A 27,793-nucleotide genomic window follows, 5' to 3' on the forward strand; every position below is an offset into this window, starting at 1 on the left:
AATGATATAGTAGATTATTTTGCCTCATTTGAATATATAGAGGTTTATGTGTGTGTGTGTGTGTGTGTGTGTGTGTGTGTGTGTGTGTGTGTGTGTGTGGATAATGTAAATCCACATGATCACAGCAACGTTAAGAAGGTTACCCTGAGAAAAAACGCGTAAACACCGCCGCTTCGGACGGGTTGCTATAGTAACCAAGGCCATTTATGTTGACTCGCCATTTTTGCCCGAGGCACATCAAGTCATCAGTACCCACTAGAGAGAAGAGGACGTGAGGCCGAGGTAAGGACACCACTGAGAAAATATGTTTACATTGACAGCTATACATACAAATTTGCTAGAGTTCAGAATGCAAAATCCTCAGCTCTCATTCCACTGTCTTGAGGAACAGGACAAATCTATGTAGAAATGATGAAGAAGATTTGATACAGTGAGTAACGTTAGCACAGCACAAAGTGCAGGATTCTCTCTCTAGCTCTCTCGCTGGAAAGGTGTTTCGTTCAGTCGAGTAAATAGATCGATACCTTACAGACTGGTGTGGTGTATGGTCAAACGAGACGCATAGTCTGAGGAGGGAACACTTCAGCCTTAATAAATCGGAACTATACGACCTTAAATGCAACTCCCTCATGGCGGTGCGGGATTACGTAAAGGAGGAATGTTACCTCCTTCTGCGTTTGTGCAATTGATATATTACGCCTCGCAAAGTACACAAGCATCGATGAAACGCCTGCAGGAAATGGCATTGTGAGGCGAATATTAATATATAACATACGTGCAGGTCTAAGAAAGGCATTCTACAATATTACATAATCATATCTGTGCTGTATATATATATATATATATATATATATATATATATATATATATATATATATATATATATATATAAAGTAGGGGTTATCCCTCCCCTCGCTATCTGTTATCTCTTTAGTCAATCCTAAACTGCGTTGTAACACTAGCCTCCCACTACCCACGTCCCCCTTTCAGGAATCCCTAAGGCAAATCTCGACTCGAGTTACAAGCAGTTGGCTGGCATAGGACTGTCACAGCTGTGGTGCTTTACTTACTTACCTCCTCTCCCTGGCCTTAAGTGGGTGCCCATTCATCAGCCAACCCAAGGAAGATGAACAGCTGGGTGAGCAGTGAGTCGTGTTTTATCGCACCAAAGACCGATCTTGGGTACTGCTATGGACATCATTGCGCCACATGAATCCCACAGCTACAGGAGGATGAAGAGGTTCTCCGTGTTCCAGTCGAAGACGTGAAGCACTAAGGAGAAGACAAACTAGTATCCATCGATGGAGTTTTCTTACAAACACACACACACACACACACATGTTGTTTGGATGATGCTGGGAGTGTGTGAATGAGAATGAAAGAAAGATGCTAGTTTTTGTAAGGGATGGAAGATGACAGGATAAGAATGATGAAGAACTGGTGGCTGTGGATGAGTTGATGTACTTTACGAGTACATGAAAGCGGGAAAGGTAAAAATTGAGAGTAATGAAATCGTGTCAAGGAGAAATCTTGGAGGTGCGGAAAGAGCTTATATATAGAGGCACTTGTCCAAGTACTTATTTAAGAGGAGTAGGGATTAATAACGTACGTGTAGCACAGATGGTATAAGGAGGAGAGATAGAATGAAAGAAAGATGAGAAGGATGTATGATACGAAGCCATCATCACAGGGGATCATGGATATGTGGCATTTAGGATGATATAGTCATGCGTGCGGCGGAGGATAGGGTCGTCAAGACGATGGGGTGTAGTGTGGAAGAAGGAGGTACAAAGAGGAAGGACAGACCGACCACGGTAGAGAAGGGATAGATATAGTGTGAGGATAGATGAGGGATAGGAATGTCTCAGGTGAAGGTGCTGGAAGGAAGATTTAGGAACAGGTTGAAATGGGAGAATTCTTATGTACGGGAGGTGGTGTGAATGGAGGCGTTGGTCATGCGTGAAGAACAAGTAGGAAGCATTTTGATAAGTATAGCGATCCATGTTTCAATGTGATCCACTGGGCATGGACTAACGATGTGCTGGAGGTGATTCCCAAGGCTTTGTATGTCCAGCCCCAGGGAACTGACAATGGAATTATGATGGCAGGAAACAAATAAAGAAATAGATCTTCTGATTAATTTCTACTTTAAGAGGCTTTCAGCTTTAAACTATAATATAGTGTTAATCAATTTAATACTCCCAACCTAAAACGCTCGCTGGAACTAAGTAAGATAGGGGAGATAAGACAGAGTTCCAGTCAATAACACACTGATAGGAGAGATAACAAATGAGATAATCATTATCATCTCACCACAGGCTAATAATGTTTTCTACCTCAGCAAAGGCACTGGTGGACGTGAGTCCATTAAGCACGCAACGAACCCGTTGCGGATCCCACGCCTCAACCCTTCGACACGAGAGTAACAGGTGGGGTCGTCAGAACGGGTGTTGTGAAGTGGTAGCGTAGGATCAACGACGCACAGGAGGGACGAAGATGTCTGCACTTCACCGTTTAGGAACTCTGTTCTACGTCATCAGCCCGAACTCCTCCACCTTTCAGCATGTCGAAGAAGTCCCCAACTATACAAACCAGGCGAGTATCTGTGAATTCATATATATTGAGAGAGAGAGAGAGAGAGAGAGAGAGAGAGAGAGAGAGAGAGAGAGAGAGAGAGAGAGAGACAGACAGACAGATAGTGAACACGGAAGATGAACCCCTAACGTTGAGACAAATGACTGCAGAAGAAGACATCTATTACCCACCTTTCATTTGGTACAGCTCAACAACGCCATATGTAAGATACGTAAGTGGTCGATCCTGAAACAGTAAGATAGGGCATTCAAATCGCTTGTAATCAGTAAGGTAATGAACTTCTATCTAAACCATCAGAAGGTAAATGATACAGTAATTCACGCACAGACGTCCAATTTGATAAGTACTTTAACATGCACATATTTATGTAATTAGATTGGTAGACTTAAGTGATAAGTAGATTTTAACCTAAACCTAACTTATCCCTGATCTTGGTTCGAGGGCAGCCCTATAACTTACAGGACCCTCCTGAAACTGGATTCCTGGGGTTGTGTCACCAGTTATAAACCCGTGTCACACCTCCCTTTATCTACCAGGCGGTGCCCCTGTTCATCACTTTCCTGGCGCTGGAGTGGATCGTCACCTGGTTCGATGGAGAGAAAAGGATTCGACATAACGATTTCATTACCTCCATTATGCACGGCGTCCTGTACGAGGTTATAGGGTAAGTGACTTTTGTGGTAAGGTGTGTGGCTTCTGCAGTAAAGTGCGTAGTTCCTTCGGTAAAGGGGCGTTCCACCCCTGGCGTAAGGCGAGTGTCTGTTGTTGTAAGATAAGTGGCTTCTGTCGTAGATTGTGTTTATCTCCTCCCACTCCACCCACTTCTCCGAGGTGAGTGATTCCTGCTGAGTGTAAAAGAAAAAAATATGCTGGAAGGGAACAAGAGATGGAAAGAGAAGAGAGGACACAAAGAGCCAAATGATAATAGATGGCAATGGATAGGAAAAGTAAAGGGAATAATGAAGAATGCAACAAGTGGAGGATTCGTGGTGCAAACCTCCTCCGTCACACTTAGGTTGGGAGGATGACATGTACGAGGCAGGATGTGTGGCGAGGACTCGCGCGTCCACCACCAGATGATTTACGTAAGTGCTTCATGCGTAGGAGTTGTCAGTTAGAGTGAGACGTGAGACCAATGACGCCTTGAGGAAAACTGCTGGGGAGGGAGGGAAGGGGGGTTGACCAATGGTGGTGATCGTCGTGTTTGGCCACCGAACTGCTTGTCGAACAGTTAACCATTTACTCCAGTGTGGCTCTCGATGTCGGTACTGCACCGAGCTAGGAGGAGCATTTTAAGACTTTCCACAATTCCTTAACGTAAATCCTAAAGAAGGCAGAGAGATAGAGTGAGAGACTATTAATGAACTTCAGGGTGATTTAAAATATGTTTTGGCAGGAGGTGAATGACGTGAGGAGGACAAAAGAAAGAAAAAGAGAGGAACAGTGCGCGTGAAGGGGGGTGTGGGGGGGGGGGGTAAGAAGGGAAAGTGGTAATAGGCAAAGAAGAGCTGAGAAAATAATGTATCCGATACCAGGAGTCGGATATGGTGTTTTTGAGGTGAGGTGATGTGAGGAGCAAGAGAGTCCTGGCGAATGGTTTGGTGAACGGAGAGGAGGTATTGAAAGGACTGCGTGAGATGAAGTATGGCAAAGAGGCAGAAGTGGATGGAGCTGCATCCAAGTATCTCCAGAAAGGGAATGACTGAGCGAGGTGTAGTAGTAGGTGAAGTATGACAGAGAGAGCTGACCAGGGTGTATCAAAATGAATTTTTGGCAAAGGGAAGCGAGAACGGAGATGGAAGGGTGGAGTGAAGGAGGCTTTGGAGATCGGACTCTAAATATGCACGAGGGTGAGAGGCATGCTCGGAATAGAGAAGTGGATCGTGGACGGTATAAAAGTGTGAGAGGAGGCAGCAACGTGTAATCAATGGCCTGAAATGGGATGGTCTGTGGGACTTGTCTTTGAATTATACACGAGACTTGTAAAGTGGATGTGTATAAATGAGGCCATTGCTCGTGTGTTCCTGATGTTAGCATGCGTAGTACTAGGCATGGAGTATTCACATATTCATAAGCTAACTGACTTATGGCAGAGAATCACTCTGTATCAGTTCCTGGAGCACATAGCCAAGCAGACGAGGCATGAGGGCACAGGACGCTGGTCGCATAATCCCCCAGATCCGTTTAGTCTCGCCCATCTGGTCACAAAGTTGCCAGCTCTGTTGGAAGAATAAGCGAATGGTCGAAAAGATTTGTGAAAGCTTACCACGTGTGTGTGTGTGTGTGTGTGTGTGTGGTGTATCATGATGAACGTCAGGCAGTTATTATAATCAACAGTGTACCGAGGCCATGACGTCCTAAACATTATAATGATACGTCAGACCACAGGATGGAGTACAGACAGGCATATAACTCCCCGCGACTTGGTGCATGCAACCCCCGTGTCTATCACTCAGTGCACATGTACTGAAGCGCCTCGTACTAAAGCTTGAGTACTGGACGTTCCTCATCGTTTATCGGGGGGGTTATATGACTTCCTTGGGTACTGACCTCTGTTGATGACTCTCAACAGAGTGATAATTGACATGTGTATTTGAGATATGCACACCTAAATGTTGTACACTTAACAGACATGCCCCCCTTCATATATGATAGATCCTGCCCCATGAGCCCCTTATATCTTTATAAAACTCCCTCAGCTCTTAGCAAGCCATCTTCGTCTACCAGGGGAGGACCACAGGTCTTATATAAATTGGTGATGGTGTGTGTCTCTACGAAGAGAGCGTGCGGGTCAAATGAGCAGTAAGTAGGTATTTGGTGTCCTCATTGTGGCTATTGTATCGTGGGCGCGAAGGGGTCCTGGGATGTGATGAGTAGGTGTGTTGTAGGAATGGATGATGTTCATAGCGTGGACGAAAAAGTGTGGCTCTCACATGTATGGGGAGTGTGGTTTCAGATGGATATTGCTACTACATACCGGGTCTTTCTTAGTGGTGTCCATGTTAGTCCATTATGTTGAATGATATGTATAAATCTCAGACAAGATGTTTCTCAGGGGTTTTACGTTAGTGTTTTGTTCTATGAAGAGAATCTTGCACTTTTAGTCCCTGGTTTATCCCAGTATCAGACATGATCGGATCTTTTTGAATGCATGGGATCAATCCCTCGTATTCTATATTCTTTGACGGAGGAAGTAATCTCTTTCTTTTCCTGTATCTCGTATTTTGAATTCCACCTCTCCTAAAGTCTTTGTAAGTGTACTTAAGTCTACCTTGATTCACTTCGATTATTAGTTTTCCTCTGTCGAGAATAAAGGTAGCGATGTGGAAGAATAAGATATGATGCCTTCCACGTCGGCATCATGGATGGTGCGCAGCGAATTCAGTTCTGGACACCGAGTGAAGAAAGATGGTCTTTGTGAGTAGAACATCCTCGGTGTTTGGACGTTTTAGTTTAGGGTGAGTCATAAGTAGTACGGAACGAAGCTCTACACACCGTGTCGGTATTACCATCTCATACTTTTCCCTCCGTCTTCAGGGTTGTGATTCGGAGTTTCACTCTCTGTGGGTACGGATGGCTGTATGAGAGACGTCTGGTGGATCCTGATTGGTCATCGCCAGTGACCTGGTGGGTGGCGGCCATTGGGGTCGACTTCGGGTACTATTGGTTCCATCGAGCCACGCATGGTTAGTGCTCAAGACGCGTTTGTATTTCTTAGAAACGAATTTGTCAAAAAATTCGCCGAACTTAATACTATTTATTCATTGACTTCAGAGTGGATGGTGTTTATATGCAAGACGTATCTTGATGAAAAGGTTTTTCTCTTGAAATGCATCTAAGTAATTGAGAAGTGACTGTATAAGTAATTGATTCCCTATGTATTAAATGACTAAACCTTCTTCAGACATCAATCAGAATCCAATCCTCCTTAATATGGTTCAGGAGGATTAATCCTCACCACTGTAGCATATTGCCTCACTCGATTCCCTGTACTTTCCGTAGTGCTCTCCCTTCACCCCCTCCTCTTCCAGAAATTAACTTGATGTGGGCGAACCATCAAGTCCACCATTCCTCTGAAGAATACAATCTCTCCACTGCCCTCCGTCAGTCGACACTCCAGCAATATTTTTCATTCGGGTTCTACCAGCCTCTGGCCCTGCTGGGCGTGCCACTCCCGGCCCTGCTGGTGCACCTGCAGTTCAACCTGCTCTTCCAGTTCTGGATCCACACCGAGGTGGTGAAGAACTGCGGTCCCCTGGAGTGGGTCCTGAACACCCCGTCCCACCACCGCGTCCATCATGGTTTGTGCCTTTTCTTTACGTATAGAAAACGTCATATCTATGCCATTAAAGTTAATACAATATTGATAAAGAATAAAGAAGATTTTTGTGGTAGATTGATATGAATTAGTTTCCAGTAATTTCTATGATTCCATTTGAGGTTGGTGAATAGTGTTTATGTTCACTGGCAGTTCGTAAAGAGATATATATATATATACATTGCCTACACATCGCACCAAAATCATTTCATATCGGATTTAATATTTTTCATAATACATGTTGTATGAGTCTGAATTAGCTGCATTGTCAAAGCGAAAAGAAGAGGCGGTTATTAACACGTAGACCGTGAAATTTCACGAATGCTTCAAGAAAAATATATCCAGAAAAGATCAAAAGAGAAAGATTCACTCTTGATGAAAAGGATTCGTGAGATAGAAGGTTGAACATCGACCCATTAGTCCCGCTCGACCCCATCCCACAGGATCGAACAAGTGGTGCCTGGACAAGAACTACGCTGGCGTTTTCATCCTCTGGGATCGTATCTTTGGCACCTTCCAGGCAGAGAGAGACGATGAGAAGATTGCCTACGGCCTGGTGGACCAGCCGCAGTCTTTCAACGTCGTCTGGCTTCAAGTAAGTGCCCAGGTCTTCTCCTCATTGCCCTCGAGTCGAACCAGAGGTAATTCTCAGCGATTAATAGGTGGCTGATTCACAGACCACCTCTCTCTCTCTGTGCCTACATCTCTCTGTCCACCGTCATGCTCCAGCCTTCTTCCCTGTTCTGTAGGTATCAAGTTGGCCTCTACTTTCGTGAGCTGTAGGCGTGAGTCTCTGCCACAGAGACTTGGTGAACGTGAGGCCGCTGATTCCCGTAGTTTATGCATAGCCACACGAGGATTGACTGTTATGGAACCTTCCTTCCTTCCTTCCTTCCACCCTCGAAGAATGAAGTTGTGAAGTACTCTTCATTCTTTCCTTCTTCCTATAATCTTTCAACCCTTAACACTCAGGTCTACAAAAGCCTTGGATAATTCCTTCATTCTTTTCCTCTTTTTCCTTTTTCACGCGAATTGGCCTTGACTGGAGCATGTTTTGCGCATCCCATATCATTCCCAACATAGAAAACCACAGTGGAAAAGAAGAAGGATGTTTGTACTTGTAAATAAATAGGTATGAGTAGCTGTGAATAGATCTGATGCTACACCAGATTTTACCACGAACGCTTCTTAAAAACAGTATCTCTTTCTTTCATCTTGATTATACCTTGATGTCCCCTTTATAGAGGGATTACCATTCTGATTTACCAAAATCTTGTGGATTTAAACAAAGATCAAGTCCATGACATATTCACCACTGGTTTAGAAATCTGTGTGTAAGGCTAACCCAAGCGTCTTTCATTCTTCCAGTTCTACTACTTGAGGGAGGTTTTCCGCAAGGCCTGCAGTATGACCACCTGGGTAGACACGCTGAAGGCCCTCTTCTACGGACCTGGTTGGTTCCCAGGGACGCCTCGCCTAGGTGACCCGGACGCCTTACCGGATACTACCCCACCTAGAGTCAAGTACGACCCCCAGCTGCCCCTCTGGCAGGAAATCTACGTGCTGGGCCACTTCCTCGTCATCTTGCTCATCCATCAGACGTGGATAACTAAGATTTCGGTAATGAGACTATATCTCAACTCTGTTTACATGTCGTTACCGTAAATCAAACAGATCTCTCACTGTTGTATGTCAAGGGTTTACGGTGTGGTCGCACCGTTAACAGACATTCCTGGGTGATGTGTTGTGAGTCCCAGTATTATGAACGCTACAGAGATGGTTGTTCTCATACTATGGGTATTGTGAGAGAGTGATTTATATTCGCGTCTACATCTGTGTAAGTGGAAGATGATAATATGGTATACTGACCTTCAAGATGTGAACTAATAATGATCATTTTAGTGCACAGTCAACACCAGTGATGACTGATCAGTGTCATATTCAAGGTTAAACGTCACAAATCCTAGCGAATTCATCTGCTTTCTTAGCAGTTTACGCTGACAAAAGTATCTATTGCCCTCCGCAACGACAGAGTCTTTCTAAAATCATCAGTCAGAATGACGTAGACATAACAAGATTTTTTTTAAATGACTTTTGTATTAGTTTGTCAAAAAAAAAAATATATTCGTAGGAATTGCTTCTTATTACTCTAGGGAATTTCAGTCCTCTTTGGCACGTGAGCAGGACACACGTATCATATGTATTTTATTCCATATATACCATGGAGAGAGAGAGAGAGAGAGAGAGAGAGAGAGAGAGAGAGAGAGAGAGAGAGAGAGAGAGAGAGAGAGAGAGAGAGAGAGAGGCAACACGTAGAGAACATGGGTACAAAAGAAACGTCCCTTTTAAGAAAAGAAATAACACCTTTGATGATAAAAGCTGTGACGACCCACTCTCCCTCCTGTTGTACCCCCACAGACCTTCTCGTGGCTGGCGGCCCTGCTGTTCATGGGCTTCGTCTTCCTGTCGGCGGGGATCATCGGCGCCATGTACGACGGGTGGTGGTGGGCGCCCCTGGTGGAGGCCGCCCGTTGTATCGCCTACATTGCCTACGCCCGCAGCATGCCCGTCACAGGCCTCGCAGTCCTGGACACCATCCTTATCGCCTACTTCGCCATCTCCACACTCCTGTGGACGTCCCAGAGTATAGCTGTGGTGAAAGCGAGCATCAAGGCTGCCAAGTTGGATTAGCTGTGTGGGTGGACGAGGAGCTATGTTGAGAGATGGTCACGTAAAATCCATATCTCCTGTGTTATGATAAGCATTTAGTCTGTCACTATTGTATATTTAGTGTGTAGGGACCTTACTTAAGTAAGAAATGGTCTTCTGATCATTTAACTGCCCCTTTTGTTCTAGGTTTTACAGTCATTTAGTCTCATTCCAGAAGAGAGAGTTGATTCCAGGTAGGAATCAGTTCCTTTATTCCTAGTCCATATCCTTAATGAATTAGAAATCGCATATAGAACCGATCAAATTCTCTGGCACACTTGGATTTCTTCTATTTCTAAGCCTCCGTGTGGATGAACACGCAGTACTTTCTCATGATAACGTTTGAACATTACTACTCACTGAATTCACTGTTGGTGAAGTTTGCGATCATCCTTGACGCATCGCAACTTGATTCACTGACAGAAAAGCTCATCCCAATAACTTTTCCTGAGAAGAACCTTGTGATGATCCTGCATGTGAGACACAGTCATTTCATAACCTGGGCTAACTCTGTGTAAAATTGTGAGTCTTGATTGACACTCGTCTCAATGAAAGCTTTTCCTTACCAAGAATGCCATCTACTTCATCAAGACGTTAGAAGTGTATAGCATAAGTTATCCAGGATTAATGACGCAAAGTAATGGTATAGAACAAATTCTTTTCCCATTGTGCCATATCTCAGACTGTCTGGGTCATTAAGCACCAAGAGTTTTCTATAGTCTAGAGTTTTCTATAGTCTTGTAGTATCACAGTCCTTACAACACACACAACACCTGCCCAGGTGTGTAAGGTTACAACACAACCGAAGTTTACGAGGTGGCTATAACTTCGTTCTTTCTAACTTGGTATTCATATGCTAATAGGCGGTATACCAGCGGTAAATGCGCCGCAGTGCTGCTATGGAGCATTTCTTGCAACAGTAGAGATACAGAAATCTTCGTCAAAGCCTGACTTTACAGCAATGAAAAACTTTGCAGCCTTGATCAATATTTTTTCCGAAGATACATGAGGATGTCTTGAGCTCACATAACTTCAAAGTTACGTAAATTTGTTGTGACCAGACACCACTGAGATCTTTCATTCACCAGAGGGTGGCCTTATCCACTGCAAATTGTTGTTTGACATACTAGATTCAGGGAAATTGTGCCAAAGTAAAGGGAAAAAAATATATACAAAAAAATCGCATATAGTTTGAATATATACTAAAGAATAAGTAAGTAACTTATTGATAGAATCCTAGAAGCCAAATAACAAAAGTAAACATTAAACTTGGTAGCAAGATCTTATCACAGATAAATGTCAGTTCGTCATGTGTGAGGGTCATCAGGTACCATTACTGTCTCAGGTTGTATGAGGCTGCCCTAGTGTACGTCGTCACTGTTGTGTTGAATAAAGCTGGTAGTAGGAGGAGGCATTGTCAACTTGTGGAGAAACTGTTCCTCCCCTTGGGGCACAAGCCTGACTTGTAGAGAGCCCTCTATGATCACACAGCTTGCTTGTGGAAAGAATTCTTTCCTTGGGAAACAGCCCATGCTTGTAGTGAGATGTTCCACCCTTGGGCACGCCCCTTGCTCTCAGAGAGACGCTCACCTTGAGAGACACCTCTTATCTGTAGAGAGACGTTTTTCCTATGGAACATCTCTTTCTTATAATCGGGACGCCTCTCCAAGAGGACATGCTCCTATACCTTCAGACAGACGTCCGTCCTGGGTTACACTTTACCTTGAGACAATATGTACGACCTAGCAAATGTTGAAATTTCTACAATTTAATATTTTAAAGAAGAAATGTAAAGCCCCTGATCACTGTGTGAGATGTATCCAAAAACAATAGAAAATAAAACTTTTCGTAAAAGTACCTCTCCTCGTGACTTATTTCCCGCCTCTGCTTAGTGACTTATATTTCCCAGTTTCGTCTAGTGACTTATTTCCCAGTGATGATAAACATAATCAGTATTATTCCTACTATCACCATCATTATCATTCGATGATACGTTTTGGTTTATGATAATGATGATAATGTTCTTTATCATATCCCCAGCGTTATCTCTTATCCTTGAGAACAGAAGACCCTCACGTAAGGACCAGCTGGGAGTGAGGGAAGCCACTTACCTCCACTGGGCCTTGGAAACAGTCCATCTTGTTTTCACCCTAAAAACGCGCACCCTTATCTCCGTCGCATGTGCCAGTCTTTCAAAAAAAAAAAAAGTCCCTCGACTTTCGGGAATAAAAGTTGCCTGCAAGAGGGAGTGACAACGTTTGAGTGAGGAAGGGCGTCTTCGCTGGCTGACAGGCGTGATGACATCATCAAGGTGTGGGACTCCAGCGTCCCACGACGCCTTCCGGTCCAACAAGGGGTTCAACGACGTTGAGCAAGCACGTAGAGCAGGTGCTGAAGAAGGAAGCATTCACTTCTCAACGCGACTGGACGCTTGATCGGTCCTCTGTGGCAATGTCTATCGAATATTCTTCCTGGAGACCTTTTTTAAAAGGCAGTAGACCCTTAAAATGCATGTAAATAATTAGTTCCAAAGAAGAGAAGAAGGAGGAGGTTTCTTTACTTAAGAAGGTTAGAATAATCCAAATGAAGCACTGTGCAACGATGACCAACTCTACATGCCTCATGTATGCCATCAAGGATGTGTTCCAGCTGCAACTTTGCACTGGTAATGAAATTCCATTTATCCCTCAACTTCCGTTATGCCCTCAGGGCTGTATATATCCATTTGCAATTCTCCATTCATAAAAGGAATCTCCATTTTTCCTCAGATTTCCTGAGATTTCCTTAGATTTCCTGAGATTTCCTTAGATTTCCTGAGATTTCCTTAGATTTCCTGAGATTTCCTGAGATTTCCTGAGCAGAATCAGAATTATAAAGCCACCAAATATTGCTGTCGTTCCGCCTCGCAAAATATAATGGAATCATCAGTTTATAGCCATATTGCCACCACTCGCTGTCCTGGACCACTGGAGGTCACTGGCCCTTTTCAAAGTATTTCCTGATTGTGCTCCTTAAATCCCCTGTCATGAAAAGCCAATGATTATGTCCGTGGTGACTCATAGTCAGTAACGCTACACCACAGAAGCCTTTCTGTGTATGTGTGTGTGTGTGTGTGTGTGTGTGAAGAATTCAGTAACATGACGCGAATAACTTTGGGGTCTGGGCTATTTCCATTCCCCTCTACACTTAAGGTCCCCGTCCTTCCTCTGGACTGAGCAGTATTTGATGACTCCAAAATATATAGATAAAGGCACCAAAATCTCCTATTTTGTCCATTTTCTATTTTTCTGAGTCATTTGTCGACACGTTTCGCCTTCCCTGGTACACCACACACCCCCCGACACACACACACACACACGTAGGTACCCTGTCTAAGGCCAGACCATCAGGAACAACAGTGACTTTGAAGTAACGACCATGAACACGTCAAGCCAAACCTGTCATACCAGTAATGCTGACCAGATCCCACGCCAGCCGGTGCTCCTGTCCGCTGACCACACAACCTCGAAGGCCAGAAGAGAATATGACGCACAAAGATCGAGAATGGAACTCAGAGGAGGTCGTCCCATGACGATGATCAGTTGCAGGCAAGGGTGGCTGAGGAACTTGTATGAGTGCGCGAGAGCCTAGCCTGAGGCTCAGACCACTCATACGAACACACACACACACACACACACACACACACATATGCATACACACGCACGTATGTATATATGAGGGAACCAACATCTGGTTGCCAGAAGATCGTGTTTACTCGCTCACTCCTCTCGCGTTGTTGATGTTCTCTGCACGAGAAGATGGTGCCCTTCCCAGTTCAGGCCCTTACCGTTGCGCTGGTAAGTTCAGGTGGCCCACAACCCTAGCTGTGGCCCTTGTGCTGGCCGATCCAACTGGCCCACAGCCCTGGCTGTCGCCCTGGCGCTGGTAGGTTTAAATGGCCCATAACCTTGGCCATGGTTGTGGTGTCAACTCGTACAAAGCGACCCCTCATACAAGGCCATGTTATTGGTGCTGGCAAGGCCATGTGAATGGTGCTGGCAAGGCCATGTGGACCAGAACTTTGGCCATGGCCCTAGCGTTGGTATGAATCACGTAGCCCACAACACTAGACATGAGAGAGAGAGAGAGAGAGAGAGAGAGAGAGAGAGAGAGAGAGAGAGAGAGAGAGAGAGAGACTTAACAATAAGCCAGATTTTACTTTCGTTATTTCCTATACTGTGGGAGGTGAAGGTAAGATCACTTACGAGTGCTTCTCCCGCAGGTGCTGGTGGTCGGTACCGTCGGGACGCCATCCCCATGTCATGTGGACTGTAGCCACTACGGGACGACCCCGGGCGACTACGCCGACGACCCTATGGACTGCCACAAGCACTACATCTGCTTCAGTGCCACCACCTGGAGCACGTACCCCTTTGACTGCGAGGAGGGAATGAATTTCGACACCGTCTCCAAAACGTGCATGGCAGAAGGATATAGTTGTCCCGAACCTTGCCAGAGGTGCACTTTCAGTTGTGATCATCCGATCTTGGACCAAGCGGCCGACTCTGGAGACTGCTCGACATACTACCGCTGCTCTGAGCCGAATTATCCTCACAAGTGCCCTAATGATAAGCCATATTTTGACGGCTACATGTGTCAGAAGGATATTAAAGAATGCTGCACCTGTAAACCACAGTGCACTGAGGGGGATGCATTGAACCACAGATATGTTCCTGATTACCTCAACTGCACAAATTATTACCTCTGTCTGGTTCCAGGAGTTCCGGATTCCTCCAGTCACGGCCACTGTCCTTTTGGCAATTTTGACGTCCCTTCGGGCCAGTGTCTGGAAGGCAGCCCATGCACAACACCTTGCCTGGAAGACCCTGATCCTGTCACCTGTCTGGATGCCTTAACATGCACTGAAACCGGCTACTTCCCGAGATGCACCGGGATATGCGACCCCTACTACTTCCACTGCACAGAGGCGGACATCGGTCTCGAAGTGCAACCTGACATATGCGCCTACGACAAAGTGGTCGACCCCTTCTCCGTGATCTGTGTACCCCCACACAGGTGTCCAGTGCGTCAAAGCCATCTCCCACAGTGGCGCTAAGCCAATACTGGTCTTCAGTTCGATGACACTACTATCGCTCATGACAACTGGGGACGACGCAGGCCTGCAGAGTTGCCCACTTCGATGGAGGGTTGGTGCCCAGGGTGGGGTGCGAGGGGCTTCTTCACTGACGGTATCCCACGATGGTGGTGGATCTAGGCTTTCACTTTTCTTCAGCCCGAGAGGGTTTTCGGTCCTCGTTGTTATGTTTAAGTCGATCGTAATTCCTGGCGCTTCGTTTCTTTACATGTCGACGGAGGGGGAGAGAGAGAGAGAGAAAGAGAGAGAGAAGAGAGAGAGAGAGAGAGAGAGAGAGAGAGAGAGAGAGAGAGAGAGAGAGAGAGAGGTGGCTCTCGGCCATTACTGTCCTCTACTCGAAGGAGGAACGTTCTACATCTCTCTCACCCGATCCTCATTAACACCTGGCTGCTGCTGGCATGTCCCTCTCATCTTACCCTCTCCGGCTCATCATTCCTGTGATGTGGTCATCTTCATTTTCCCTCGCAGATCGCTACAGATGCCTCCTGACCTTACCGTTGACTGTCATCACAGACGGACTACAACAGGATATAATTGTTCGTAAGATATATTGTTTAGGGAGATTCTCATGTCACTCTTTCAGAATAAAGGATCTAAATACTCATGGTGTCATTTAAGCTTGCCCCCTTTTGCCGCTGATGCACATGATAACATCAGCTTAACATGTATAATATTTCCTGTGAGGATTCTGAGCTGGTTCTTATCTCGTCACAGTGGAGCATATCCTTGCTAGCCAGTCACAACAGCAGGTCATGTCTACATTGACCTGAGCTTGACTGCACATCCTGACCTCGCTGACCCAGGGTTGTCTAAGGCATGAGTGGCTGTCAGGAAGACTGATGCGATGTATATAATCGTCCAATTCGTAAAATTAGACACGGGAAAGAACTGTCGTTACGTTTTTTTACTAATTTTTCAAGAAAACCAAATTTTCTATGTATTGTTATATCATGACGATGGCGAGTGTTATTATTATGATTTTGTAGATTTATAAAATCAATCATCAGCGTACTGTTGGCCAGTTCCATGAAGCCTTTTCTTTCATACATAGCGACCAACATGGACAAACTATGCCCCAGTCAAGGCCATCTCGGGTGAAAGGAGAAGGCAAAAGAGAAAGAAGTAGAAAGAAGAAGGAAAGACAAAAGAAGGAAGAGAATGCATAAAGCTTGAGTGTTCGAGTGAACAAGGATTATCTAACCCCAGCTTAAGATCATTAAAATGGTTGTATGAATAACGTAGGAAATGTATTCAAATCAACTTAAGTTCTCCTGCGTCTATAGCAATCCCAAGTCTCCTTCTTGTATCCTGTTTTTCCTTGTGTATCCTATTTCTCCCCTTCCCCACAGTCGCCATCTTTCTTCCTCTTATGCTTCAGTTCCTTGACTACTTAAATAACTTCCACGTCCCTTGACCCAGGACCATCCCAACCTTCTCTAGACTTCAACACTGACCAGCTTCCATATTTTCTTTTAACTGTAACACAGGTCTTCCAGTACTGAGAGGCAGGCACACACACACACACACACACACACACACACACACACACACACACACACACACACACACACAGAAAGTTTATCGATGAACTTTAGTCACTTTCTCTGTGTGTGTGTGTGTGTGTGTGTGTGTGTGTGTGTGTGAACAGAGAGAGAACTCAGCTTCATGACAGCGCCAGACCCGTGGCACATTCTCTAACACAAAACACCATCCTGGAGGAAATGGCCAGTTCGAAAGCTGAATCAAGTCCACAGTGCATCTCAGGTCGTCACTTGCGCTTCGTGGAAATACCTGAGGTGAAGACAACAACTCAAGGAAAGAGAATAAAAAAAAAAAAGATGCCTTGATAAGCAGCAATACTGATGTAAACAAGACATACTGTTGCTCCCACCAAGGAGAAGGTTGTTCAAAAGGCTTCCGACGTAAGCAAGGCTCTTGCAACACTCCATATAAATCCTGAGCGAAACATTATGATAGTGAGACGAAGGTCAGTGGAGTTTATCAAATCATAATCTTCACAGGGGTATATATATGTATGTATATATATATATATATATATATATATATATATATATATATATATATATATATATATATATATATATATATATATATATATATATATATATATATATATATATATATATATAGTCTATCGTTTCATATATATTCAGTCTCTCCCTCAATAGAGTGAGAATCATGATAGACATTTACAGTCTGTCTGGACAACAGGTTACTCCCACCAGCTTCTTAAAAGAACGTTATCAAAGACACAAGTTCATGGGAAAAGAAAAAACAAGAAAAAGGAATACCGTGTGACCACTGACAGGTGACGAAAGCGCTGCGTAAGAAAACGCGGCTGGAGTGGATGAGATAGCAGGTGATTTTTTCTTTTCTTTTTTTTCTTTTTCAAGGAATTCTGTGGCATTGGTGATGACTGGATGATTACTGAGCAGTTTTCTGTGTACTAATGGCTCAAGGTGAGGTGCCTGAGACGGGTGGAATGCCTGCCCCACACACACACATACACACACACACACACACACACACACACGCACACACACACACACACAATTACAGCAGTACACGAAGCAGTAAAACATGCACTACCCAGAAGAACAAAGTACTAATTATGAAGGAATTCAGTCACAAAGAGATTCTCATAGCGACATGCGCTTATGGAGACACAAGTTATCAAGAAGGTTTACAGGAAGATTTTACTTACTAATGTCACTGAAGACATTAAGATCAGAGAGACCCATGTAATATAGGTATTGAAATTGTCGTACATAAGACACCAGTTGGTAAGAATGATCATATAATGCTTAAGTTCCTTTAAGTAATAAATGAGATTGTTCTTTTTAACCATCCTCACTTACCATGTGATCAAACTTAATTAGAAAATGGAAGAACCTACCAGAAAGTTAAACAGGTATATAGATTAAACGCAATGTCCTGTTGATGGAGCTGTCTCATCCGTCTGCAAAAGAAATGTACCTTAATCTAGTGTCCACAGAAAATGGATATCAGAAGGATCTAATGATGACTATGAATGACAGATGAGTTGTGATGTTTTAAAACATCTCTATAACACCTCCGTCTCAGCTACACCTCATACCAGTGTAAACGTCTTTCATGAGCTTCCCAAAAGCAAATAATTTCCAGTATTTTGGGATACTTGCTATTTCTCTGTCGAAGCATTAATCACTCTGAAGAATCAAGATATTCAAGATCCTTTCTTCCTGCATAGGTCAGGGATCATAGATTTCCTCGTATCTGCAATAAGGTGGCGATAGATCTGATTGTTCCATATTTATCTATGATGACAAAGACAGGTACTGAGGTGTGATGCGGGATATATCCCACGATGATTTTAATCAAGAAAACAAAAGAAAAATAGAAGGAATCTGAACTACGAATTATATATATTTTCCTCATTATCGGAGAACTAATTCCCATTGTTTTTTTTTCAATCAAAACGAAAGACAAAATCGTGTTCTCTTTTTTCTCCGTCTCTCTTCTTTCGGTGATTTTTAGTGGCAGATCTGGGTGTATGAGTCCACCACGGTGGCAGATGTGGGTGTGTAAATCCACTATGAATCTGGAGGTCAGGAGGTGTATGTGTATATGTGTGTATGTGTGTGTGTGTGTGTGTGTGTGTGTGTGTGTGTGTGAGGCGTCGCAGCTGAGGGTGAGGTCTGTATACGTGGCCAGGGCCAGCAACACGCATGCGCCAGTATGTACAGATATACATATATGGCCGCAAATTTCGCGTCGTCACCAACTGATGCACACCGTACACTCAGTCGACGACCACCTTTTGTGTACGTCTGGTGACTCCGCTTTTCCCTCATGGCTTCAATGACCCCACCTCGCATCTTGGCCCTCTTGCTGGTAAGTCCAGGTGGCCTACAATCCTGGCCATGGTCCTAGTGCTGGTAGGTTCAGGTGGCCCCACAACCATGGCCATGGCTCTGGTGCTGGTAGGCTCAGGTGGCCCCACAACCATGGCCAATGCTCTGGCAAATCCAAGTATAGCACAACCCTCTGGAGCTGGTAAGTCCAGGTGGATCACAACCTTGTCCATAACCGTGAGGTGGTTAAGTCGAGATGACTCACAACCCCAGTCGTGGCCCTGGTGTTCATAGATCCGGGTGGCCAACAACCATGGACACGGCTCTTAGTGCTGGTGAGCCTAAGTGGCCAGAAACCCTGCCCATAATCTGGCATCTGAGGAGGCTAGGTGATCCTATACCTCTGATTCAACGAAAACCAGATGGACTGACAACCCCTCCCATGTACCTATGCTCGGTATATCCCACGTGTTCAATAGATACTTGGGACTGTGTGCGAGCGTATCTGTAAAACCAGAAACAGAAAACAGAACAAGGGATTCAGCCCTACAAGATGCTAGCTACATGCCTCCAAAACGTCTAGAGATGTTGTTGGTAATGCTGCAGCCAAAGGACACTCATTACGTAGAATTTCATAATTAGTCTAATTGAATTATAAGGTCAATGTAATGATATCCAACATATGTATATATATATATATATATATATATATATATATATATATATATATATATATTGTGAATGTGTGTGTGTAGCAACGTCTTGTCTTACAGGTCTTGCACTGGACTGGCGACGTCAACCCGATGAATCCCTGTGAAATTGACTGCAGTCATTTTTTGACAACAGGTGATAAGGCTGATGACCCTGTCAACTGCCATATGTACTACATATGCTTCGACACGACGACTCACAGCGAATTCTCATTCAACTGCCCAGAGGGTCAGTTCTTCGACACCGATAGCAAGAAGTGCATGAGTTCGGGTTACACATGTTCTCCTGAGTGCGAAAAATGCACCTTCAGCTGCAGCACTTCCATTCTAGGTAAAGCTGCCAATCGCATTGATTGCTCTCTTACTTTACCTGCGGCACCTCGATCGTCCCCCACGTGTGTCCTTCGACGAAGAAGTACTTTGACGGCAACGAGTGCCAAGAGTCCGAGTCGAAATGTTGTTCGTGTAAGTCGGAATGCAGCACAGCCGACGCTGCCAACCACGCCTTGGTTCCTGACTACCGAAATTGCACGAATTACTACCTCTGTCTGAAGGAGGGCATCCCCGATGAGACTTCGCACGGCCACTGCCCCTCTGGTAACTTCGACTCGATGAATGGGGTGTGCAGCGAGAACGCGCCTTGTGTGGAGCCCTGCGCGACCTTGCCCTACAACATAAAAGACCTCACGCCCTGATGCTTAGCTACTTCGTAAAGTCTGTGAGCTAAGCATGAGGACGACGACGACGACACTCCCCATCATCACCACAACCCCTTCCTCCTCCTCCTCCTCCTCCTCTATGACGATGTAACCATCGAACGGCAGCCGCGGGGCAGAGCGGAGCACCCGTATGATGATGCAACGTCCTCGATCCCGACCTACTGTAGTATGAGACCTCGCCTCAGACAGCACCGAAAAATATCCTCCTTCATCACACACACGCATCTCTCTCTCTCTCTCTCTCTCTCTCTCTCTCTCTCTCTCTCTCTCTCTCTCTCTCTCTCTCTCTCTCTCTCTCTCCCTCACACACACACACACGCTGCACCTGGTCATGAATTTGAGCGTAGAAAGTTTCCGTAGTGGATAGGAAAAGGTTCAAAATTATTCTATATAGAAACGTTTTATTAACAGCTCATGATAGAGATCATTTGAAGAATTATCTGTATTCTGTCAAGACTCACCTGTGTTCTGAGAGTATTGAATAAATCATTTTTATCCCCAGAGAATCATTAATCTTGCTCTCTTCGTCATTTTATCTCATTGGAAAGATCTCTGTGCATTAAACTATAGAGCAGAAACGAATCACCTCAGGAGAGATAAGAAGGTCAGGAGACTGTCCCAAGAGAGTGAGGCATGTGTGCGATTAGGGAGGGAGAGTGTGAGTAGCTCCCGGTGAAGGTGGGATTTTGATCTGTAATGTGTGATGTCTCCATGGCTGTTTGATCTAATAGTTAGGTGCCGTGGCTGTTTAATCTGACGAGTAAACAGTTAAAACTTTGTCGTTATTGTTTGGTGCCATGAGCGAACAATATCTTGTTTTCTTAATAGTTAGGTGCCATGGATGTTTACTCTGGGTAAACAATTTGCTTTTCTTTATACTTTATGTATTCATATATTCTGTTTTGATCTCTATACGTTGAATGTTACGCCATATGTGTTTGGTACTGGTATGATCCATGTGTACTTTCATGTTGGCTGAGGTTATCAGTAGATGAAAGATCTCATCACAGTGCTAAACGTATGAAACTGTCATGTCACTCGTGGCTTTAAACAAATACAGTTATTGATTGAAAATGACTTTGTTTCACGCCCCTTTACTGGTGACTAGGAATGTGTATGTGACCAACAGGGTCATGTGAGTCGTAAATTCACATATTTCCTACGTAGACAGTTTCGGCATTACATCGGAAACAGTCTTCTACGAATCGGAAAGTTTTAACGAAAGACGCTACGAGCCTAACGCAGGGAAGCTAAGCGTCCAAGGTATGCAGGAAACAGTGTGTGTGTGTGTGTGTGTGTGTGTGTGTGTGTGTGTGTGTGTGTTCATCGAAGGCAAAGGTAACTAGCGAGGAGAGTCTCTCTCAAAGACCGGCGTCAGGAGGGAAGGGGCTGCTCCTCCTCCTCCCTCCCTCTGTGGAGCAGGGACATGGGCATTGCTCGGGGGCCACACAGTGCACCTGGAGTGGGTCCATGACGTTGTTTTTGGTGCACACATGAGCTTCTACCGTGTGGCCAAGATCGGTCAAGGTGCACGTATAGTAGTGGCGGTCACAGACGTGCGTACACATAGGGAAGTAACCGACTGCTTCACATACAAATTCTCCCTCCTGTACGCAGCCAGGATCTGTGGGGTCTTCCTGACAGGGGGCTACGCAGAGGGCGTCGTCTACGCACGTGCCCATCGAGGCAACGAAGTTACCAGAGAGACAGTGGCCACGAGCGCTCTCCTCGGGTATCCCGGGTTTCACGCAGGTGTAGAAATTCGTGCAGTTATGTAAGTCGGGGATCAACTTGTGGTCGTCGACGTCGCTCGCGGAGCACTCGGTAGTGCACGAGCAGCAGTTCGTTTTCTCCGTCTGACACGACCTGCCGTCGAAATACGTTCTCTGGGAGGGACATTCGACAAGCTTTACCTCCGCGCCACACTCGTAGTACTTAGAGCAGTCGACGTGATGAGAAGCTTTGCCCATGACGGGAACGCTGCAGTCAAACGTGCATTTCAAGCACTCCGGTGAACACGTGTGACTAGATTTCATACAGTTCTTGGTGACGGTGTCGAAGAATTCACCTCCAGGGCAGGAGAAGGGCATTTCGCTGTAGGTGACGTCATCGTAACACAAATAATACATGTGGCAGTTGAAGGGGTCGTCGGCCTTGTTCCCCAGCGTCGCGTAATGACTGCAGTCGACCTTACAAGGAGCCAGCGGGGTGACGGAGCCAAACATCTGCAACACACATGACGGTCGCGTCAACGTCTTTCCTCTCTTTTTAGATTGAAGTCTGGGGACATGGGTGCTTAGAGGCTCATCTGGCACGTCAGGAGGACTCTCTCTCTCTCTCTCTCTCTCTCTCTCTCTCTCTCTCTCTCTCTCTCTCTCTCTCTCTCTCAGAAACACTCTATGGGTACGCTTTTAGACGGTATGGTTGGCATCCCTTGAAAGGGGGGTTGATAAAGCATAGACCAAGGGGAATGGAGGTAGAATGATCAAAGAACAGGAGAAGTCAAGAGGAGATGACGTAGAGGATGTTGAACAAGAGGGACGACCATAACTCTGAGCACAGATATCTTTCTTAAATAGTGGGGGAGGGAGATGCAGTTCCTGGAGGCTGGGCAACAAACTCGGAACATGTCGACTGATGCAGTGGGACAGGAACTAAGGAACACTTGAAATTAGGGTCCCCGTAGCACTGAGTGAAGCTGTAGATAGAATAAGATTTGTATCATTCGAGACAGAGCAGTCAGAAAAAGAGATCTTTGGTCTGGTAGATGAGAAATGTGCAGAGCTTACTTTTTCGTAACAAAAAGGGTGATTATAGAGAAAGCCAGAGGCACAAAGAGAGAGAGATAGAGGAACACTCCAACAAAAAAATGAACTGAGCTGCAAGGATAGAGGCACCTGAATTATTAGGATTAGTCAGCCAGGAACTCGACAGACTACGAGAGGAAATAAAATTACTTGAAGCAACGCCTACCATAAGGAAGATTAGAAAGACCGGTGGTTATGATTAAGGACATAAAGGGATGGCCAATCATGATCATGGCCTAGATTGTGGGCCACACCTGGACTTGACAACACGAGGGCTATGGCCAGGGTTATGGGCCACCTGGACTTACCAGAACAAGGACTATGGCCAGAACAGTAGTAGTGGTCGCCATCATGAGGTTGCTGCTGCTACTGCTATTGCTGGAACAGTTGGAGCAGCTGCTGCTGCTGCTGCTGTTGGGGATTGCTGGGGCTGCAACTGGAGTTGATGGCTGCGTGGGACAGCGTACGCTTATATACCCACCCTTTTATACAAGTTATCTGATACACAAGCCATGTATTCGCACGCACACTCTCCGTGCGTGTTCCACTGTACTAACGTTCCTTTATATATGGCTGCATAGTGCAGAAGATGTATGTATACCCTCGTATGTATGTATACCTCCTGCTGTCTGCGTGGGTCAGCTGATACACACCTGTGTATACCTGTATGGGTCAACAGACGTGTGTGTGTACTCACGCTCGTATGTATATATATATATATATATATATATATATATATATATATATATGGTCTTATGCAGGGGAGCAGGAGACCTACATGTCTGTCCTTGTGCGATTGTCCCCACATACAAGCGTTCGGGAACCAGCCAGTGAGGTGGGACAACCATTTACGTGCGCACGCACTTGCTCATGCCCTGAGTGAGTGACACACACACACACACACACACACACACACACACTTCCAACAGCTTGGTTAACTCACACGCTCAGCACTGTCGGAGTTTTGAGTGTGCTTTGCCTCAAGTTCCCATCACTGATTAACAAATGGGCAACAGCCCGCTGTTCTGTGTCCTGATTGGCGCGATATGCCCTCTGCCCCCACCCCTCCCTCCCCCCACACACACACCTTCCTCCTCTGGTCGTCCAATCGGCGCGATATGCCCTCTGCCCCCCCCACACACCTTCCTCCTCTGGTCGTCCAATCACGTATGGAGTAAATGCAGAGTATGTCGTTCAAACGGGAGGCGAAGGAGGAGGGGAGGTGTGGTGGGTTGTTCATCGTTATTGTGCATTTCACATGAAACATCGTTACCCCGAGATCCAGCTGGGGGGTAATGAGACAATATAATAAGCTGACTGAGTTTTACTATCAAGTTCGGGGTCATACATGGAGGAGGAATGAATGTTTGATAGATTCAAGGACACTGCTAGTCCAATATATGACCAGGGATACCACCTGTACGATATGTAATCAATCAGGGATACCACCTGTACAATATGTAATCAATCAGGGATACCACCTATACAATATGTACAATCAGGGATACCACCTGTACAATATATAATCTTTCAGAAGAGGGAACGCTTTATAGAGTTGAGACTTCAGGAGAGTAATGCTGAAGAGCCTTTTCGTTGTTCGACATATGTACAGGAGAAACTAAATGCAACATTTACGATGATGAGGAAGGCTTCGGGTCCTGAGTCAGGCACCCATTTTAACGACCTCACCTCTAGAGGTGGATGAACAGTTGGGTTGACTGTGGACCGATTGACGCAACCGGGATTCGAACCGATGCTCTCGACCGTAGGCGGCCCGTATGAAATCCCTGACTTGACAGCTCATGACATACATTCTACTGAGAAGGTTTGTACCCGTCAACATGCGCAGGTCAGTCACACAAAGATTAAGACGGGTGGTGTCGCATGACACAGGAGATACAGCAGTCTCCGTCATGCATGTGTGGAAGGGATGAAATGCACGAGGAGGACCATGGTTTGATGGCATTGATTTTAGTCTTGTGGCCATCGTGGTCACGTTAGCAGGCTGAGGGATTTTTCTTTTTTTTTTTTTTTGCCCCTCTTAACGACCTTTTGGCCAGAGAGAGAGAGAGAGAGAGAGAGAGAGAGAGAGAGAGAGAGAGAGAGGGGGGGCGACATGCATGGTGGTGCGATCTGTAAATACAGCTTTGCGAACCTAATGAGTGAAGTCGTGACGGACGTGGTAGTACGATACCTTGCACGAGCTTCATCATTTTCTGTACATCTACAGACAGGTGGTCAAGATATTGATCATATCATGAAGTATACGAACATGTGAGCTGTTATATATCTACTGAGAAACATCTACAATATGAATGTGCCTGTGTTTTATGGGTATCATCGCTCGTGTACTTATAGATGTGGCTTGTATATAGCTATAATTGTCTAATTTTCAACGTAAAATGCTCTTTGTGTAAAAAAAAAAAAAAAAAAAACTACGGCCAAACAACAACAATAAAAAATTCTTGAAAACCCATGAATATCATTAAGAGACATGAATCTTAATATGCATATTTCATACATTAAGGACACGATGAATCAAGAACAACGTACATTGTTTATGAATCAGGTACATTAAAAGATTTGTACAGAAAATATAATTTCTACTAAGAGCAATGAATATTAGGAACTATGAATAACAAGAACTGTAAATATTAAGAACCTTGAATTTCAAGACATGAATATTAGAATACACAGATACCAAGAACCATGAATATTAAAGAAACATGAATATTAATAACCATGAATATTAAGAAGCACGACAATTAACTGGAGCACATCTACAGGTTGTAGCAACAAACTCAAGCAAAGGTAATGAGAAGGAAAGGCCGGTGAAGCTCTGTGTCTCCAGTGTTCTTAGAAGCTGCACAAGAACAGGGACACTGTTCAGCGAGTGTTCTTAGAAGGTGCACAAGAACAAGGACACTGTTCAGCGAGTGTTCTTAGAAGGTGCACAAGGACAGGGACACTGTTCAGCGAGTGTTCTTAGAAGGTGCACAAGGACAGGGACACTGTTCAGTGAGTGTTCTTAGAAGGTGCACAAGGACAGGGACACTGTTCAGCGAGTGTTCTTAGAAGGTGCACAAGGACAGGGACACTGTTCCGGCGAGACACACTGCACCAGGAGAGGGTCAATGACGTGATTACGCGTGCAGATCTTGGGCTCCACAGGGCGTCCAATGTCTTGCAAGGTACAGTAATAGTAGTGGGGGTCGCACACCGTCGTGCACTTTGGGAAATAACCAACAGATGGGCACACGAAGCTATCGTCCGTCTCGCAAGTGTCGATATTAGGGCTATCCTGACAAGGGGCTATGCAAGGGGCGTCTTCCTCACACTCGCCCGTCATGCTGTTGAAGTTACCCCTCGGACAGTGGCCGTGGGAATCCTCTGTGGTGATGCCGACGGAAACACAGAGATAGAAATTTGTGCAGTTTTTATAGTCGGGAACTCTTCTGTGCACACTAACATCGCTGGAGAGGCACTCCGACCTGCAACTGCAGCATTGGTTCTTGTCCGACTGGCACGTAATTCCATTGAAATATGGAGCATTTGAAGGGCATGTCTCCGTAGAAAAGATGCCCCCGACGCTGTCGCAAACGTAGTATACAGAACAGTCGAAAACATTTGCCGCCCTGCCTAGTGTCGCAGACGAGCAATCAAAGGTGCATTTTTCGCACGGGGGAGTACACTGGAACCCTGATGTTGACGGCTTTTTGCATTGTTTGGTTATGGTGTCGAAGTCCTCGTCTGGTGGGCAATTGAAAGAAGTATCACTATGTTCGCTCCCGCTGAAACAATAGTAGAACCTGTGGCAATCTGCGGGGTCGTCGGTCCTGTCATTCCCCTGATTGTAACCACTGCAGTCGATCCCACATTGTGACAGAGCCAAGACGGTGTCGAACCCAGAGATCTGTAATGGAGTATTGCCTTTACAATACGCCTTAATGATGTATTAACATATTGATTCCTTCTTATAGCTAATCAAGCACACACACACACACACACACACACACACACACACACACACACACACACACACACACACACATATGTATATATATATATATATATATATATATATATATATATATATATATATATATATATATATATAGCTCAGATAATAACTTTGATCTAATACATTTATAGTAGGATTTCTCTCCAATGCCATTTCACCGAATAAACTAGATAACGATATTGGTTTCATAAGATAATCTCGTTTGATTTTCTTGATGTTTCTTAATGATACCAACTATAAAGTCTTAGAAGATGTATATGTTAATGTGAGGTTGTCTTACACAGATCTGGCTCTTCCAAATAAAGAGATCAAGACAGCACTTGGATTTGGCGAAGACTAGCGTGGACGATTTAGTCACAACAGGACAATGATTATGGCTATGGGTCTGCTGCTATGCGGACTTGTCATCAGAAGAGGGCGGATGGTTGCGCGCCACTAAAAACCTACCTGTAGTGGGACCAGAGTCAAAGATGGAGAGGAGTACCTGATCCTATCAAAACACCCGGGTTATGGCTTAGGGGCCTTTCGGATCTCTTTGGAGTCGTCATTTCGAAAGACGTAGCCAGGAATGTGAGGCCAAGAGGACTTGCCAGGGTTGTTGGGGTAAAGAACTTGCCAGGGTTGTTGGGGTAAAGGAGGCTATCACGAGCATGTACCAAGACGAGAAACACGGCCAAAGTTGTAGGTCAGCTGGACTTACCAGCACAAGGGTCGTGACCGAAGCGAGAATCATTGCTGCCATCCAGCGCGCGAGACGTCTGAGGCTGGTGAACACCCTACTGTAGCCGCTGCTATTGCTCCTGCTGCTGCTGCTGCTGCTTCTATGACTGCTACTGCTGTTATCGCTGCTGTTGCTGCTGATGGCTCTGCAGTGTAGTGGACCTGAGCGTGTCCTTCCTGAGTACAGTAGCTACCTTATGTGCCCA

General features: G+C 45.1%; 4 protein-coding genes and 1 pseudogene across 4 annotated transcripts; 3 read left to right on the forward strand and 2 right to left on the reverse strand.

Annotated features, from left to right (window-relative positions):
• Window positions 1-210: 210 nt before the first annotated feature.
• On the forward strand, window positions 211-11,479 carry LOC139761833 (alkylglycerol monooxygenase-like). Its single transcript, XM_071686362.1, has 8 exons — window positions 211-282; window positions 2,342-2,595; window positions 3,132-3,259; window positions 6,133-6,281; window positions 6,627-6,896; window positions 7,357-7,508; window positions 8,282-8,533; window positions 9,332-11,479. Exons 2-8 carry the CDS (start codon window positions 2,497-2,499, stop codon window positions 9,602-9,604), a joined length of 1,323 nt encoding a protein of 440 aa, XP_071542463.1. The 5' UTR covers window positions 211-282; window positions 2,342-2,496; the 3' UTR covers window positions 9,605-11,479.
• A 1,755-nt stretch (window positions 11,480-13,234) lies between these two features.
• On the forward strand, window positions 13,235-15,356 carry LOC139761840 (uncharacterized). Its single transcript, XM_071686373.1, has 2 exons — window positions 13,235-13,458; window positions 13,884-15,356. Exons 1-2 carry the CDS (start codon window positions 13,420-13,422, stop codon window positions 14,715-14,717), a joined length of 873 nt encoding a protein of 290 aa, XP_071542474.1. The 5' UTR covers window positions 13,235-13,419; the 3' UTR covers window positions 14,718-15,356.
• Window positions 15,357-18,493: 3,137 nt separating this feature from the next.
• Window positions 18,494-20,357, forward strand: LOC139761842 (uncharacterized; annotated as a pseudogene).
• On the reverse strand, window positions 20,266-23,526 carry LOC139761841 (uncharacterized). The gene is made up of 2 exons (XM_071686374.1): window positions 23,155-23,526; window positions 20,266-22,264 (listed from the first exon to the last, which is right to left on the reverse strand). The coding sequence occupies exons 1-2, from the start codon at window positions 23,197-23,199 to the stop codon at window positions 21,401-21,403; spliced, it is 909 nt and encodes a 302-aa protein (XP_071542475.1). The 5' UTR covers window positions 23,200-23,526; the 3' UTR covers window positions 20,266-21,400.
• A 1,736-nt stretch (window positions 23,527-25,262) lies between these two features.
• On the reverse strand, window positions 25,263-27,787 carry LOC139761843 (uncharacterized). The gene is made up of 2 exons (XM_071686375.1): window positions 27,568-27,787; window positions 25,263-26,759 (listed from the first exon to the last, which is right to left on the reverse strand). Exons 1-2 carry the CDS (start codon window positions 27,607-27,609, stop codon window positions 25,905-25,907), a joined length of 897 nt encoding a protein of 298 aa, XP_071542476.1. The 5' UTR covers window positions 27,610-27,787; the 3' UTR covers window positions 25,263-25,904.
• Between the last annotated feature and the right edge of the window lie 6 nt (window positions 27,788-27,793).

This window comes from Panulirus ornatus, chromosome 42 (genome assembly GCF_036320965.1).
Source record: "Panulirus ornatus isolate Po-2019 chromosome 42, ASM3632096v1, whole genome shotgun sequence".
NCBI lineage: Eukaryota > Metazoa > Arthropoda > Malacostraca > Decapoda > Palinuridae > Panulirus > Panulirus ornatus.

Coding starts and splice junctions, on each gene's coding strand:
- LOC139761843 (XM_071686375.1), bottom strand. CDS start 27,609: ATGGCAGCAATGATTCTCGCTTCGGTCACGACCCTTGTGCTG. Junction 26,760..27,567: donor CGGTCACGACCCTTGTGCTG/GTAAGTCCAGCT, acceptor ACTCCATTACAG/ATCTCTGGGTTCGACACCGT.
- LOC139761841 (XM_071686374.1), bottom strand. CDS start 23,199: ATGATGGCGACCACTACTACTGTTCTGGCCATAGTCCTTGTTCTG. Junction 22,265..23,154: donor TGGCCATAGTCCTTGTTCTG/GTAAGTCCAGGT, acceptor TGTGTGTTGCAG/ATGTTTGGCTCCGTCACCCC.
- LOC139761833 (XM_071686362.1), top strand. CDS start 2,497: ATGTCTGCACTTCACCGTTTAGGAACTCTGTTCTACGTCATCAGCCCG. Junction 6,897..7,356: donor CCACCACCGCGTCCATCATG/GTTTGTGCCTTT, acceptor CCCATCCCACAG/GATCGAACAAGTGGTGCCTG. Junction 8,534..9,331: donor CGTGGATAACTAAGATTTCG/GTAATGAGACTA, acceptor GTACCCCCACAG/ACCTTCTCGTGGCTGGCGGC.
- LOC139761840 (XM_071686373.1), top strand. CDS start 13,420: ATGGTGCCCTTCCCAGTTCAGGCCCTTACCGTTGCGCTG. Junction 13,459..13,883: donor AGGCCCTTACCGTTGCGCTG/GTAAGTTCAGGT, acceptor CTTCTCCCGCAG/GTGCTGGTGGTCGGTACCGT.